Source organism: Chaetodon auriga, chromosome 12 (assembly GCF_051107435.1).
Source record: "Chaetodon auriga isolate fChaAug3 chromosome 12, fChaAug3.hap1, whole genome shotgun sequence".
Lineage (NCBI taxonomy): Eukaryota > Metazoa > Chordata > Actinopteri > Chaetodontiformes > Chaetodontidae > Chaetodon > Chaetodon auriga.
Window position 1 is genome coordinate 17,148,747 of NC_135085.1, and position 17,240 is coordinate 17,165,986.

General features: G+C 40.9%; 2 protein-coding genes across 3 annotated transcripts; both read right to left on the reverse strand.

Moving 5' to 3' along the window:
* Positions 1–4: 4 nt before the first annotated feature.
* Positions 5–2,694, reverse strand: iba57 (iron-sulfur cluster assembly factor IBA57). The gene is made up of 3 exons (XM_076744367.1): positions 1,912–2,694; positions 795–1,144; positions 5–696 (listed from the first exon to the last, which is right to left on the reverse strand). Exons 1-3 carry the CDS (start codon positions 2,289–2,291, stop codon positions 305–307), a joined length of 1,122 nt encoding a protein of 373 aa, XP_076600482.1. The 5' UTR covers positions 2,292–2,694; the 3' UTR covers positions 5–304.
* A 2,054-nt stretch (positions 2,695–4,748) lies between these two features.
* gjc2 (gap junction protein gamma 2) lies at positions 4,749–17,034 on the reverse strand. 2 transcript variants are annotated; one of them, XM_076744365.1, is made up of 2 exons: positions 16,931–17,034; positions 4,749–7,639 (listed from the first exon to the last, which is right to left on the reverse strand). In XM_076744365.1, exon 2 carries the CDS (start codon positions 7,608–7,610, stop codon positions 6,354–6,356), a length of 1,257 nt encoding a protein of 418 aa, XP_076600480.1. In that variant the 5' UTR covers positions 7,611–7,639; positions 16,931–17,034; the 3' UTR covers positions 4,749–6,353. The 2 variants fall into 2 exon arrangements, with proteins under 2 accessions (XP_076600480.1, XP_076600481.1); XM_076744366.1 differs by lacking the exon at positions 16,931–17,034 and adding an exon at positions 9,735–9,850 and having other exon boundaries at positions 5,295–7,639.
* Between the last annotated feature and the right edge of the window lie 206 nt (positions 17,035–17,240).

Below are 17,240 nucleotides of genomic sequence, written 5' to 3' on the forward strand. Positions count from 1 at the left end.
GTTTGGATATTTTGCATTTTTATTCAACAACCACCAATACCACATCACAGTTGGTATATTATGTTGTACAGTGCTGCAATAGATCTGTTAAATAGCATAATTCTGTGGTAAATAATACTTGGGGGGAAAAAAAATCACTGGAAAAGTAGGTTTTATTGCAAACAAAAATACTCACAAATATGAATTAGTGCCACTCAGCTGCGAAGCAATGACAGTGTAACATACTGTACTTCAGGGTTCTGTTTATGAGAAGTCTGTCAGATGTGATGCATGTCACATTTGAGGGATTTCTGAAACGTCCTCTTCAATTGATTTTCACATCTTGAGGCCACCAGTCTGGCACAGAGGCCTCCAGTGTCACTGTGGTGTCGTCAGAAGATTTGAGTGTCAACACCTCTTTGGCATGAGCCATGCGGATTAGGCTCAGCCCCAGCTCTCCAACCCCTGCTCGGTGCTTCCCAGCTGGCTTGCCCGACTGTGTTTGCAGCGCAGCTCCTTCCTCGGGGTCTTGGGCTGGAGCTGAAAAGCGTACTGGCATCAGGCGTTTCCGAACCACCCCAGTGTGATGAGTCCTGGCTGTGAGCTCCTGACCAATGTAACAGCCCTTGCTGAAACTAATACCCTGCATGTAGACGAGGTTTGACTCTAGCGGTAGCGCCACCCCAGGGGGAAGGTCCTTCACTCCCTCAGGAAGTCCTAGACAGCAATGACAGCAGTGAAGACACAGAACTTGTCAAACAAACACCCTGTTTCTCTTATAATACAAATACAAACTGGATGTATTCTCGTCTTACCTATTGCATAGCGATGTCTGTGATAATCCTCTGTGTCACCTTTCTGACATGATGCAATGATATCCAAGGGGTCCACTTCACTATCCAACACCAATCTCCAGCCCATTTCCTGAGTTCGGGGATCAGTCTCCCATACCAGAGCTTTGTCTGGGGAGGAGAGCTCCGGTTTAATGGTCTCTTGACCTGCGTTGTTATTCTTGGGAAGCACCGCCCATACGGAGAGCTCTGGACAGGGGTTTATGTTGACCTTTCTGCGGATTTTGTATATCTTCAAGTGTTTCAAAATTGAGTCCTTAATTGTGCAATCACACTCCAGGAAAACTCCATGTCCTGCATCAGCCTCTTTCAGACTGAAAGGAAATACAGCAAGTTTAGTGAATTGTTAAAAAAAAAAAAAAAATCAACTATAAAAACTATACAACCAGTTAATTCAGTTTCCTCACTTTGCGTCAGTCTACCTCAGTTAATGGTTTTGATTAACCTTTGATTAGCACCAAAATGTGCATATTTACAAGTGACAGCCTGGCATACTAAAGAGGTGTCAGTGAGTTACATAAGCGTATTGTCCTTTTTTATCATATCACAGATGCTCAAAAAATGTCACTGTATTATGTTGGAAACATCTCAATGTGAGATTACTTGTCGTCTTAGTTTGGCCAGTTTTCAGTTAGATATATGAAGGCACAGGGACATTGTTCCTTAAAAATTCGTGAAAGTATTATCAGGGATTCATAATGTAGATTTGCAACATGAGGTCAAAACTGAGGACACGAGAAGAAGATTAAAATAAGACGAAACTAGAAAATCTGAAATTTAACTCAGAAATGCATACTATTTTTGTATCTAATGTAAAACAGGTCCATATTTTGCAAGTATAACACATAAGTTTGCAAAGTGAAAGACTTTTTCCATTTCACTGTCCTAAAAGGTGGATTGTCCTTTAATCTGGCTCAGTTGAGAGACACTTGGACAAAAAAGCTTAAAGTTGGACTCTGTTTGCACAGACTGTTTGAATCTAACTGCACTGCCTGCAGCTGCTTTACAAGATAAGCAGCCACACCCTGCTTACTGAAAACATGTCCAAGTGTTTACACGGTTTAATGAAGCTGCACTGTACCTGTACAACATGATGTCATATAGTGTTCTTCCTTGTACATTTAGCATATGTGAGTACATGGCTGTGCGTCCAGGCTCCTCCAGCAGCCCCATGTCGTTGGTTATGATCCCCTGGAGAAACGGGCTTGTGTCTTGTCCCTGGAGCTTCAGTAAAGTCCTGTGAGGGAGGTGATAGCACACGAACTGTCCAGGGGCATCTCTACCATGACCCGTCTGCTGGCTGTACCTCTTGACACGGATCCCTGCTGGGGCTGAACTACCGGAGAGAAACGTTACGCACAAGTTCCGACCGGTGTATTTTCTGGCGTGAACACCGAGACAACCAGCGGACGTGAACGCTCCTCTGGCCAAACACAAAACCCCCATACTGTATATTTTCATGGGAGTGTATTACGCGTGCAAATTAAGAGGCTGCTCCGCCTGTAACCGGTAGTAGTTATCTACATAACATAGGACATGGCAGTTGACACCCGGAGGAAGGACTCCATTTTGATGTCCCACAATGCATTGCTCGATAATATTGGAGCACGTGTGTCTGTGTGTGACGCATTTACAGTGTTAGCGTCTTGATAGCACGTCCACTACTTGTTTCTTCACTTGATGAGGTTTCATATAACTCCGTTTTTATTGAGTACGTTATGAAAAGAAAAGAACGAATAATTCAGTGAATACGCTGGAGAAATGTGAAATTTGCCAGATATTTACCGCACATTGGCTCCAATTGATAAATATAAACAGGTAACGCCAAACAACGTATGTCTCAGTAGGTTGTTTGCAGTCACGTGATGCTGATGACACGTTAAATTCAGACGGAGGGCAGGAAGTGAAAACCGCAATGGACAAGATGGAGGAAGGTTCTTACTGTGCTAGTTCAGGTGAAATTACAAAAGAAAGGTATGGATAGAAAATCAGAACGTATGAAGGATGTGACACTTACGTTATGAAGAGAAGTGATTTTTCAACTGACCTGAAAGATTTGGCAGCTATTGAGGCAATAGATTTAACCAACTGCCTGGTCATTCCGTCATCGGCCTAGTCTTGAAACCAAATGAAAGCATACAAAAGTCTGAACTTTTTTGATAGTGGTTGGGTTCACAACCTTGGTACTAAGGTTCTCCTGGATGTCTGTCATTTCATTTAGGGTGATTAGGTTTTATTTTCCTGTAGATTAACCTAGCAACAATAATTCAGCGCTGCAGCAAACTGAGAAACCTCATGGTTTGGGTCAGTTTAAGCAACAGTAAACCATGCAAAACATAGGCATTTTGAGCGTGTGTTATAGTGCTTCCTATGCAGAAGATCACTTCCTGCCCTCCATCTGCAGTTTGTGCCACAATAGGAGAGTGATGTGACATCATATGCAAACAAGCTATACCTTCTTAAATGAAAACAACAAAATCATCATCATTTTAATAAGAAATGTTACCATTAGATTTTTTTTGTTATTATGCTACACCAGCTTCGATACAGTCTTTATATACACCCGATATCTATACCAAAATATGTTATGTTGAAATGTCATTACAACAAAAAGCTTTCATATTTTACCCAGAGAAAAGTTAACACACACAGAGACTAGATTGACCTGATTGGGCTTTTATTAAACGCAACATATTGTATTGTGTTAGGTATGCATATACTGAAAAGATGAACTAGTTTTACCTCTTAGAGGTAACATCATTCTTATTGATCAGCTTGAGTTACCACATGGATCCTATTTCTGGATTCATGTGCATAATTTTTTTTTCTGAAAATTATTTCTGGAGGTTTTAGTGAGCAGCGACAAAACTGATAGAATAACAACTGTGTTGCTACATAACAAACCACAACATCTTAACAAGCTAAAGGTCTAAACTGAAATGCTCAATCATGTCTGTAATGGCAATATAATTGTTAGGAATGAAATTTACTTCACTCAACTTATTATGAATATGAAGGGTACAACTGTTATTGTCGGCTAATTATAATGACAAAATCTTGAACAGGCATCGTATGCAATGTAATGTGCCTCCCTCCAAGGCTCTAAAAACGTTAACTGCTCAGTAAAACTCCTTAGCAGATGGGAAAAAAGAAAAAAAAAGAAAAAACTAGCACACACACACATATTATGTGTTACAGAGCAAAATGTGTAACTCATTACCAGGTAAAAGATTTCAAAGATACAAAACAAAACTGGTCAAAAATAGATAATAAAAGGCTGCGGAGTGATATGAAAGTGCACCAAGTGGTTTCTTCCAGGATATATGCAGAAAAATCCAAAAGGGAAAAGAAGCAGCTCTCCAGATCCAACATTTCAATACTTTTATTTTTAAATAACAAGGACATCTAATTCAGGCTCAGTAATTTGTGATGGTGTCTTTCTCTAAAGCTTGGACACCCGTTGTTCTCTCTGTTAACGATTGGTTGATGCAGCAGGTGTGGAGTGCCATTTGTAATACACAAAGAAACCTAACCTACACGGCATGTAGATTGTGGAAATTGTGTTGACTTTAGATATACTACAGTGTATTCTTGGTTGCCTGGAACCACTGGAACACAGTGATCGTTTGTGGGGAGGGACAACTTAGTGATAACTTTTCAGATGGAGTTTAGTGGATTAGTGATGGGGTGGTTGTTCGGCTGTTGTATACAATGAGCTATTCCACTGTACTGTAGGTTATTATGAGTGACAGTCGACACCTGGTGCTGCTTATCCAATAATTAGTGGATGGAAAAATGGGTGTTTGTCTCCATGAGTCAATCTTTTGACACACACACCCAAAGCCTTGTTTTAATAATAAAAATAAGCTTTTTATTTATTTTATTATTATTATTTTTTTTTTTACATTTTTTTTTATTGGTGCAGCTGATTCTGGAACAGTGCTGCTTTTCCATTTTTATGGTATTTCCCCTTATTTAGGACAATAAAATGTTGGGTGATTTCGTAGGTTGTAAAAAGTATATGCCCCTCCTGCACCAACATTTTTCTATACTACTGAAGGTACGATTCTTCTCATTACAGGTTCACTACCTCATGCATTTAAAAATTCTTCTCAAAGAGCACACACTTAAGACAAATTTACTGTGGTCAGAAACAAAAGAATCTCAACGAGTCTGATCCCGAGCATGGAAATAAAATTGAATCAGTTTGTATAATTTAAGCATTTACAGTATGTCCAATGGTATGTGCTACATTGTCTTTTGTTTAGGCTGCAACTGGATCTTCTTCTTTTTACAACATATGAAATGTACTTGCTATAACAACATACTTGTCTTTTAGTGCCAGCTCCTAACTTCCAATTAGACTTCAATTAAACGTTTCATTCTGCAATTTCAAAAACACACCATTGCTAATAGTGTGATGAAGCAGAGGCAGATGTCTAGTATAAAGCAAGAAATCAGAGGTTTCAAACAAGTTTATTTCTTCATGAATAAAATACTAGAACAGTCTTTAAAAGTTTGAGGCACTTTGAAGTATGACAACAGAAGGCAGGATTAAATATTACTCTGAAACCAAATCTAGAAACATACTGCTTCAATGACAGACAAACCTAACATGCCTAAACATAAGATCAACATAGAGCTAATTGAATAGCTAAGGATGGGGTTTCTACTGTAGCGTGTATACTGTATGTTCCCAGTTGTAAAGCATGCATCATCTGCGACAGATTGCAGAAAATCAGTATTTAGTTTAGAAAATAATCCGATTTTCTATTCACTTACCTCCTCCCCTTCAGATGTGACTCTGCAAGGCTTTGGAAAATATAGAATAGATAAAGGCTTTGCACGCAATGACTGAAGATCATCACAATGAGCAGATGTTTACCAGAAAAGCCTACGGTGACACAGCCCTGTTTCATTATCTTTATCAAAATATTTCACATTTAATCTGCTTCCAGCAACACTCATCCATACTACATCCAAAAATACCTCCCCAAATACTAAACATGCATCTTTCCAACAACAATCAGCGTTCTTCAGAAATGAGTCATTGTGCATTTGTACAGTGTTTTTCCACTGCATTCTCAAATTTGGATTGAGGGTACAATCACACACTTACAAAGTTAGATTTCTTCAAATGAATCCAGTTCAGCGGCAGTCAAGGGTATCAGATAAATAGCTCGAAGCAGTCTGTTTACACTTTGACACTTTAGCTGGAATTAGAGATGTTTAACTAAGCAAGCAGATGTTAATCATGTCCAAAAGATATGCCAAGCACAAAATCACACACAACAGTAACAAAGAAGATTTGTGATACTAGATTTCATCATTTCATCAAGTGTGTTTGCCTTTTTATTCCCAAAAACTGTGTATTGTACTCCCTCAGCTCATGTGATTGAAATTCTCAATTGTTATTGTCCAAAGTCGCATCTCTCTCACACACACATATCCTCCAGCTGTGTTACAGTGCAGTCCCAGAGTCCTAAAAGTTTTGACCGTTAATTTACAAAATTAGATTTATTTCTAGATCCAAACAGAGGTCTTTCCATTTTTTACAATGGTTGCAGCCTTCTCTGTGGCTGATTTTGGCCTTGCTCCTTGTTTCTCCTGGACTGTATTGACTCGATTTTGCTCAGCCATGGTGCCCCCAGATACAGGACTACTGGTTCTGGAGGTTTGCTGATTGGTTTTGGTTTGATATGTTTGAAAGGCCATATCGAGCTGTTCCTGAGCAACCCGTAGGTGCCTGTGTAAGCTTGCCAAGTCGGAAGGGATGTTCTCATCTGGGCTGGTGCACTGCTGCTCCTGGGCCACGTTGGCCACGTTCTGCTCGTGGGCAATGAGGCTGTTGGGGATCCGGCTTGGTTTGTCTGTCTTCATCACAAGGTTGTACCCCGGAGGAGAGGCTGGGATGTTGCGAGAAAAAGGATAGCCGTAGGACATCCGTCGGCCCCGGTTCTTCTTCATGCGAAGGGTGTCCCGAAAAGTGCCAATTCCCAAGTGAAGCATCTCACACACATTTAGCACGAGACAAAGACAACTTACCACATACATGATGAGGAGGAAAATTGTTTTCTCTGTGGGCCTGGAGATGAAACAGTCCACTCTGTGTGGACAGGGGATCCTGTTGCATACATATGAAGGACTAACTCGAAAACCATAGAGGAGGTACTGTCCTGCAAGGAAAGCGATTTCAAAGATAGCTCGTGACATCAGCTGAAGAACATAGATTCTCATCAAGCCTTCTTGCATAATTTTTCGGCGACCATCATATTTTGGTGGGTCTTTGCCAGTGCTGCTCACTGGTTCAGGCTTGGCCTCCTGCACCTCTAGTGTATCCTCATAGATCATGGGCTCAGCATCGTCATCTTCATCCTCCTCTAAAACGTCCTCCAGATGGTGGCTCCCTCTCCATCTGGAGTGAGGAGGAGGCTTTTTGCGGAGCCTGTGATGCCGTCTGCGCTCATCGTCTGAAGTACGGGCTATCTTGTGGATGGCGTAACCCATGTACATGATGGAAGGAGTGGAGATCATGATGATCTGGAAGACCCAGAAGCGGACATGGGAGAGAGGGGCAAAGGCATCGTAGCATACGTTGTCACAACCTGGCTGCTTGGTGTTGCAGGTGAACTTGGTCTGTTCGTCCGAGTAGATGGACTCGCCGCCGACCGCCGTGAGCACGATGCGGAAGATGATGAGCACGGTCAGCCACACTTTCCCCACAAAGGTGGAGTGGTTGTGGATCTCTTCCAGGAGACGAGTGAGGAAGCTCCAGCTCATGTTGCTCTAACAAGCTTTTCACCTAGAATCTGTAAAGAGAAAATAAAGATTGGATTAAGATCTGGGATCCATTGAAAGCTATGAATTGGAGATTAAAGTTCTTGAGAATTCTGCAGAATCACACTGTTGTATCTATATCGGTTTCTTACAGTTATATCCCTTATATCAAATGCCTGTGATGTTTTTGTGTAGTTGCCCAACCAAATCCAGATAAGTGCAACCAATTATTTTCATTATTGATTAATCTGATGATCATTGCCTTTAGAATGTCCCAGAGCCCAAGTTGTCTGATCTTATTCGACCATCAAAATTCCAAAGATATTCAATTTACTATTATAGAAGGCTAATAAAACCAGTTTTAATTTGCAATAAATCTTACTTTGCAGATGTCTCAAACATCAACCATACTCATCTGCACAGTAGGACCTGATGTAAAGCAGACATTCATTTTCAATTGATTGCACAGCCAAACACAAGACAATGGCTTGCGCTGATTTGTGTCAGTTAGCAGGGTGATGTCATTCAGCCACCCTGTCTAAACACACAGCATGCAGCATTTTTAATATTCCAGTCTGACGCATACTTCACGGAAGGGTTGAAATGGCAACAATAGCAAAGGGAAGATTAAAACAATCCACCAGCAACAACAATCGCTTTGATTAGAGCTTTGACCCAAGAACACGCTGAACACTGCAAAAGGGTGACAGTCTGAAAACACAAAACAAATCTGACAGAGCTCTGACTGTATGAAAAGCCCATTCTGCTACAGGAGTGTGCTGCACTCAGAGTGCCACTTCAGAAACATACTGTACTCAGTGTTTCTTCATGCCAAGGGACAAGCACACACGCAGAAAAACAGATGACATGAATCCTCAGAGTCATCTCCTCACAGTCATGGTCACTACTGACTCTGTGAGGTGAATGAAGCTGCGATGAGGAGACAGCAGAGCGCGTCTGTGCCTTCATTCATGGGGCAGAGCTACAGGGTTCATGTTGATCTCATGACTGCGCCACTGCGTTCCCTGGCGTGGGATGTGTCGTCTCCCCTGCCATCTGAGGGAACAGGAGAGGCTTGTTGCTCTGCCACGAGGCCTCCCCTCCAGATCCAGCACTGCTGACGCTGGGGAGGGGGTACAGCCACATGGAGACAGATGGCACCTATGGTGGGCAACTCATGTCTGCCCCAGGATGGCATGACAGGAGGGCTGCTACACTGAGGATTTACACCGAAGTTTGAATGAATCTGCTGTGAATCATAGCAACATTACACCTTAACCTTTAATTAAATTATATCATTATAACTTAAGTGAGATATCCACTTTTTTTTTAAATTGAGTAATTTATATATGTGTAATACATAAATAAATAAAGATGAGATTTTACTGGAGATAAAGAGTGACACGTTAACATGCAGCAAGGTAGGTACAACTTATTTAAAAAATGTATATTTATACGTTAATGCCTGCTGAAACGTCATGCAATGCAACATGCTCCAGGTGATAGACATTTTTCATGTATTAAAAAAAGGCCATACTCCTTGGATTTAAATGTTCCAGAAATACAGATTATCTGATAATATTAGCAACAGAGGTATTCCCTTTACAAATGATTAAAATGTAATAAATTCCTTCACTCTTGAATTTTAAATTCTACACAATAGAGCCACTTTCAAATAAAGGTGTATTACAAATGAATATTTATACTGGAAATTAGAGTAACAATATGTTAGTTGACTTCAGTATAGGTATAGTTAAGCAGATTAAAACAGAATTTTCAGTTGTAGGACCTGGTATTTCATCATTAATAAACGCAGGTATGAGCCTGATATATTTTACATTATTAAACGTGCATCATAATGTTGAATTAAAATATAATAATAGTAATTGAACATTGGTTCAATTACTTTGCCTTTAAGGCAGAATTTTCATGTTTGCAAGGCTATTGCATATAATTATCGTCTACGGTGTCAACTGACACAGGAACTGACAAACACTCCAGAGTTTCACTGTAACAAAACGTGCATCTTCAATAATTTGACATGACAATTGAACAGAAAGTGATATAGTTTTGATATAGTTTGATTTCTTGTTTTTTAGGGGAAAGTCATTAACCGAAACAACCCACCTGGAAAAGTTGCACATACATTTCCCATCCTGAAGGTCTCCTCTGCCCTCTCTAGATATCCCCTGCATAGTCTGATCCATGGAATAACCCTTCTATCCCAATGTCCTGGCCTTTTCTGTCTTATTGACAGCTTCCAGAATGGCAAAAACGAGAAACAATGACGGAACTTATTGGTCTAGACTTTCTATTGATCCTGTTTTCCCACTCTGTGAAGAAGTGAGGTCTCGCCGCTGTGAATGCCTCACATTCTGGCTTGTGTCTGGTTTCTATTACACCAGCCTTCTGCCCAAGAAGGAAGTATAAAAAAACAGAGAGGCAGAAAAAAAATCCTCCTCTGGCAAGTGACCCTCATCCAAGGGTTCAGACTTGAGGATATCGTACTGCAGATTGAAATGAACACCCAGCTGAGGGAGCGTGTTAATCGCAACACAGTCAACCTCCCCCCAATGCTCAGCCAGCCCAATGTGCAACATTTGTGACACAGATGATGAGGGTCTCTCTCTCTCTCTCTCTCTCTCTCTCTCTCTCTCTCTCTCTCTCCCTCTATTGCTCTCTCTCTCTGTGAATCTCCATCTATGTATCTCGGCTTCTTGCAGGTTCATGTCTTCATGTCCTCCAGACATTTTTGCAGCATCAGCAATAGTTCATTCTGACAGACTGGGTGATGTATAGAGCCATGGCACACTTCACACACATTTGTAAAAATGCATTAAGAAAGGTCTTTAAAGACATTCATACTTCCACACTTCCTCTCTGTCTGTCTGTCTGTCTGTCTGTCTGTCTCTCTCTCTCTCTCTCACACACACACACACACACACACACACACACACACACACAAACACACACTCACAGTCATGTTTCCATCACTTTTAGGGACATTACATGGACTTACATTCATTTCCTGAAGACTTAACCAAACCATAACCACTAATTTCCTAATCCTAACCCTGACAATAACTTTAACCTAACCCTAAGTTTAACCTTAACCCAAGTCTTTTTATGATTTATGTTATGGGGACTTGTGTTTTGTCCCCATAAGGAAGGCGAGTCCTCACATTGTGACTGTGTAAACAGATGTATGTCCCCACAATGTGAGTAATACTCAACCACACACACCAACCACAGTCAATGTGGATGAGCAAGCTCTATATTATCTGTCAATTACATAACAGTTTACAGTGGGTGACAGTTATGAAAACACAACTTTGGGAAGACAAAGACGCGGAGTTTGAGGACAGAAGTGTCACCGAGACATAAGCCACCTTGCCTCAGTGCAGATCCGCTAGAATGTAACCAGCAGGTACGCTCAGTCATATCAAGTGTCATAATATTTAGATCCTCCATCCAGGCAGATGGCCAGATAGCAGAGCAGTCGACGGCTTGCTCTCTGCACTCCCGCTACACGTCTTTTCCGACTTGATGTTTATTCTTAAAGCTTTCACCTTGGCCTGCCGAGTGCAGTGGCATCGTTGTTAGTGAAGGCACGTGATGGATTTTTTCATTTGAGAGCAAGCGCGTCTGTACGAGGACAGAAGTCTCTCTCTCTCTCTCTCTCTCTCTCTCTCTCTCTCTCTCTCTTCATTACTTCATTGCATTTTCATCAGTCTGAAATGACACAACAAAAGTAGGCTGCAGATGAAGAGGTGATTCATGCAGGATTAAAATCGGAAAGGAATGTCTCCATTTCTTTACTCCGTGTGCCAGACCTTACTGTCAAGTTTGGGAAGGGATCTAAACTGAACTACTTTTAATGGAGGACAGACAAACGGCTTAGCGTCTGGCTTGCATCAGTGAATTGTGCCTGGTCATTGTCACAGTGACCATATTATTATAATGTTACTTTCACAAGGCCCTCAATAACCCTTAGTTATGACCTGTATGCAGCTATAAAGCGAAGAATAACGTTCAACAACATCAGTGAGGCCCCCATAAATCAGACGATAGTTTTAAAATTGGTGATGAGAGATTCTTGATTTCCTGTGTCTTAATATATTGTGAGAATATGAGGCTGTATTTAGTTAGTCAGAGAGAAAAGACAACTGCAGCAAGACACGAGAATGAGATAATACAAGCACATGAGGGGTCTCTGCATTTGGATCTTATTCTGTTTGAGTAGTTTGTGGTCTAAAGAAAGCTCTGAGAGCCCAGCCATCTGGGCCTGCAGGACCCATCCTCCGCAGGCCTCGCCTCCAAGGCTTTCCTCTCCGTCTGACTGAGGAGATGTGGCGTAGCGAGCACCCCTGGTGCAGCACTGAGGAAAAGGAGACAGGGGATGCTGCTGGAATGACTAGAGCATTTGGGGTTTGGACATGTGCTATCCCTAAGGGACGGACGGTCACGTGTGTTGAAGTTGCAGCGCATTCCTCTCCGTCCAAAATCTTCCCGTCATCCACAAGACACAGATGGTCCAGCGGAGATGGTTCATAAGTGAGCATTCAGCCAAAAGTCAATTAGAGTTTATGTTCCTAGACAGTTGGTAGAACTTGCTGCCCATGGTTGGGATTAACAATTAAGACTCACTGAGGTTTCATTATGCTCTTGAATGCTCTATCTTTGACATATATAATACAGTAAATACTGTATAAAAGACGTTTATATACATTTCTGTGTTTAATATTCATTTGGTTGAAGATGTATTTGGTCAAATGGATTTTACAGAGTTTCTTTTATATTTCTTAGATTTTCTTTTCAATTGTGGGTAACATGTATGCACAGCACATGGTTAAAATACCCCTTTTAAGGCCATGGACAGTAATCCAGTAAAATGTGCTTTATTACAATCCATCCTTGTCTTTTATTTTAATAATTTAAAAATAGTTCAGAACTATCAGTCAGGACTTGGATTACCATTCAAACATGACTCAGCTCTGGGCAGCTAATGTCATTATTATTTGATGATAGAGCAGCACTTATGTGATGATGGCAAATGCCACTATTTTGACAAAAATGAAATTATGAAGAATTAATAATGAATTATCGACAATTAATTAGTCTTTGAGACTGAAATTGCTCAAAAGAAAAGTACACAAATGCAGAGAGTCAAACAAATGAGTAGTCTAGTTTTGAATGTGTTGTCCCTGCGTCCTCAAACAATTCAGGCTGTTCTAGCTTTGGGAAACTGTGGTTCACGTTGATAAATATTGATTGGACGGCCCAGAGCTAGGAAAATGTTACAGTATTCCCCTGTAAGACACGGTTTGACATTGCTGTTGTCACAAGGACTGGCATCATGTGACAGCCAAACTACAGTGTTTAATATTCATTAGGTTAAATTTATATTTAGTGTTCAATGTAAAATAGATTTTTTTTTCTATTGTGGAAGCATCTGTGAGATGTGAACAACCTCGAGAAAACCTAAAATGACAGCTGACAAATATACACTTTACTCACTTTTAAGACAAAATTCATTTAGAAAAATTATCATTGAAATTGCTGTGGAGCACTTCCTGTATAAACCATTTCTGAAATGTTTAGCAGTTTTGTTTTTTTTTTTAAATATCACAGAAGTAATTTGACAGAAAGATTGTTTTATTCGCAGACAGTTTCACCTTTAAGAGGTCGGTGGCGGCTGTGAGGGTTTGCAGCGTAGCGGAGTGTTGAAGTGATGCAACATGGAGGAGTGAACATCTCGACAACTCTCCTTGGCCGCCACCAATGTCATCACAAGAGTTTTAACCACATGTATTTACTGAACAAAGTTGATGCGAGCCGACTGGGGGCTGTGGAGGTCTGTGTTTATGTAACAGATCAAGCTTCACCATGTGACTTGGATGTGCCCCCACCCTCAGAGAAAAGAGTGACACAAGACACCAGAGCAAAAAACATGCAACTTGGTGTTTGGACGCCTCCTCTCTCCCATCTCTCCTACTACTATCATTAAACTGCTCTTACCAGGCTGTGGGGGGCTATCCCATAGGCAGCCTGAGAGTGGTGGCAGTCCCATCTCATTTGTTCATTTTTCTCCCAGTTTCTCAGCCGAGCCTATCCTACCCCCGGGGTGAGTGCATCCCGTGCCAGTTTTACTAAGGCTTGACTCCACTGAAGCGACTGAGATGAAAAGCCTTGAGGTGGATGCCGACAACTTCCCTCAGCCAGGGCTCTGCGTCTCCCACATGAGAGCAGAGCAACTTGTGTTGAGTGTGCATTACACTGTTTTAGCACTGCACTCACAAAACAACGGAAACTTCATTTTCATAATGAATGCATTTTAGTTCAGTTGCTAGAAATTAGCCACACCACTACTGTACGGATGAAGAAAACAAACACGATTTATGTGTTTTTATTGATGTGTAAAGGGAATAAACTTATATCAGGTATTCCATCACATCCCGGAAATGTTTAACATAACAGGTAAGTCCCTCATCTTCATTCCACTGGTCATTACCTCAAGAACTGGAGCAAATGAAGATTTAGAGCAATATTTGAGTCATGAAAGTAGGTCATGTATAAAATAGGCCTGTTTCCTGTTCCTGAGGTTCATTTTACTGGCCTGATATACAGTACTTCAATCATTCTGGTGGTAAAGCTACATAAAACTTAATATATCCATCAGTGTACTTTACATGAGGTGTTGGGCTGACCTATAGGGCGGATATCAAGAGCTGAAGATTCATGTCATCTAAAGTGATACTGTTTGAGGAAAAAAGTACTATATTATATATATATATTTTCAGGTCTGACTCATGTAAAAGTGGATTGTATGAGTACAACCAGAGCACCCCTGTGATCGAGGATCAGACATCTTGAAAGGACTGACAATTCTGTAGGCTATATCATTGATCATGTGTATTTAAAAAGCACGGCCATATACACCCTGGATTCCAAGAAGTTTGTGTAAAACAAAGCAGATCATTTGCCAACCCTTTTTGACATATACTCAGGGACAATAGATCAAGTGTTTGACCTCATCCACTTCTTAGATTTTTGTAAATATCTGCTTATTCTGAATCTGATGCCAGCAACATGTTTCAAAGACGTTGGGACAGGAGCAACTAAAGACTGGGAGAGTTGTGGAATGCTCCAAAAACACCTGTTTGGATCATTCCACAGGTAAACAGGTTCATTGGTAACAGGTGATAGTATCATAATTGGGTATGACAGGGGCATCCTGGAAAGGCTCAGTTGTTCACAAGCAAGGATGGGGTGAGGTTCACCACTTTGTGATCACATGATTATACAAAGGATATTACTACATGACTACATTGTAAAGCTGTTATTGGTAAACACAGTTTGCTTGCAGTAAGTCTTTAACCCTCCAATGGATAGCTTGTATAAGCTGACACAGTGCATTATAATTGAGCGCTCAAGTGAATCGATAAAATGAGTCTTCAGCTCACATTATTTTTACTTTCACAAGTTTTTGTCCATCAGGGCAGTAAAATCCAACACACTGCTACCCGTCCAAATAAAACTAAATAACAGTGCTTTGCTTGCAGAGCTGGAGGACCTTAATCTTTGACATTATCTTGTCTTAACCGGCCATGTCATGGGCTGATCTGGGGCAAGCCCAAAGGAGCAGCAGACCTAGTCAGGGTCATTTGGACTAGCAGAGATATGTTTATTGCAGCTCCTTCCTTCCAGATGCCTTTGTGCCGTTGCCCTTCTCCACTCAGTGAACTCCAGACACTGCTGGCAATGCTGCAGGGCCACTGAAAACAGCGATATACCCTCTCTCTCTTTGTCGTTCACTGATGCAATGAAAGCTCAGATCAAAAGTCTACATGTGCACACACTGTATAGTGTGCTAGATAACACATGTGATATTTAAAGCCTGGCCATTAAACCAGTGAAATTGCTAAGAAAATGCAATCTGCTGAGCTAATGGCTAGAAGTAACAGATTGGGCAAAATGTTAACCTTCATGCTCATTGGGTAATTATAATGGATGCAACGAATATTTTCTTTATTCACTACTAATAAATACGCATTAATCAGTGTAGTTAACGTGTGTGTCTTTTGTTTTTATCCACCAGATGGCAATCATGTATTGAACTGACAGGCTCTTCATGAACTTTCACAAACATTTTGCACACTCTCTGAGGTTGATGGAGTCTGGACTCCTGTCACTGATTATGTTCTGGGATAACTGTCCTGATATCGGGAGAAATTACCCACTTGGCACTGCATGTGAAGTCAAATGGAAAACATGAAAACAAACCTGTGTCAGATCTTCATAACTACACAAACATCACAGATGAATCCTTTACAGACTTTAGGGTAGATTGACAGTATTTCAAGGCCTTTAATGCATCTAACTGTGATAGCTGAGGACTGTAGTGTATAGACTGGAAAGAGTTAATACTGTGTAGTTCGTCTCAGTGGTCATTTCCCACAGTGCACTGCACATAAACTTTCACCACAACTACAACTAGAAATCATAACTAAAGTTCATATGCGGGCTATACAAAAACAGGAAGTGCTGTAATCTCATTGTTCCAGTGTTTGAGGACTTTCCTGTTACACAGCTCACACCGCTGCATCCCTGAAATAGGTTATGTTTCTTTTTCTGATTTGAAAAATTATCACTCCTGCTCATTACATATATGTTTTATTTTGGTTTATAGACAAAGCATAAACCAGTAGTTAGTTTTAGTAGAACCAGATATCAGTTTGAGTCTCTATGGCAACAAAATCATGAAGCTTTGTTTAACCCTTGTTGCTATAAATCATCTTCCGAATAACTCAAAATGGAGGAAATCTTGGACACTGGTGAAGGTTCAGATGGTCCGGTCGTACAAATGGTTGTTACAGGGTAGCTCTGAAGAACCATACATGCCCCTCTCTGTGACCTTGTTTTATAATATATCTAGACTAATGGGAAAGGGATTATGAAGCTAAAAGCAACACCACATAAGAGAACAACATAACAACACAATGGGAAACAATGGTTAGCAGCATTAAAAACTAACCCTGTCAGACTGGTGTTAACCCACACTTTGAGTCTCTGTAACCAGCCTCTATTACGATTATATAATTATTTTTAGGCAAAAATGCAATGAGTAAACCTACTTACAGTATTTTTCTGCCACTTAACGTCAAGTAGCCTGAACTTCTACATATCCAGTTCAACTCAGAGTCCGGTAAAAATAATCAAGGCCCTTGTTTCTGCATAAAAACCAACAGTTGCATTCTGTGAGAGTGTTCATCATAATCCACAGCACCACAGTGACAAAAAACACGATGAAAGGCTGTGCCTACCTGTCCATGAGGAGAAAGCAGGAGCTTATTCTATTCTTTATGGTAACTCATCCTGGGCGGGCATCCAGAGGCATCGTTTCACTGCTCAGGCTCAGAAGCAGGATGAGAGAGACAATGGGTCATTTTTCTTCAAAACCCCTCACCACCAAGTACAGGCAGGACACTCAGGAGACCAGCATCCTGCCAAAGACCCCATTGTTCCCCCAGCCCGTCCGCCCGCTTTGCCATGGCCACTGACTGTTTATTTATTTAAATCAGGATGACTCTTACTACCATCCCATTCATTCACTCAGAAATTATCAGTGACGTA

What these genes read in the sequence shown, in the direction of transcription:
- iba57 (XM_076744367.1), bottom strand. Translation starts at nt 2,291, where the DNA reads ATGAAAATATACAGTATGGGGGTTTTGTGTTTGGCCAGAGGAGCGTTC. An exon ending in TATGACATCATGTTGTACAG is followed by an intron (nt 1,145 to 1,911) that starts GTACAGTGCAGC and finishes ATTTCCTTTCAG; the next exon opens with TCTGAAAGAGGCTGATGCAG. An exon ending in CAGACATCGCTATGCAATAG is followed by an intron (nt 697 to 794) that starts GTAAGACGAGAA and finishes ATTGCTGTCTAG; the next exon opens with GACTTCCTGAGGGAGTGAAG.
- gjc2 (XM_076744365.1), bottom strand. Translation starts at nt 7,610, where the DNA reads ATGAGCTGGAGCTTCCTCACTCGTCTCCTGGAAGAGATCCACAACCAC.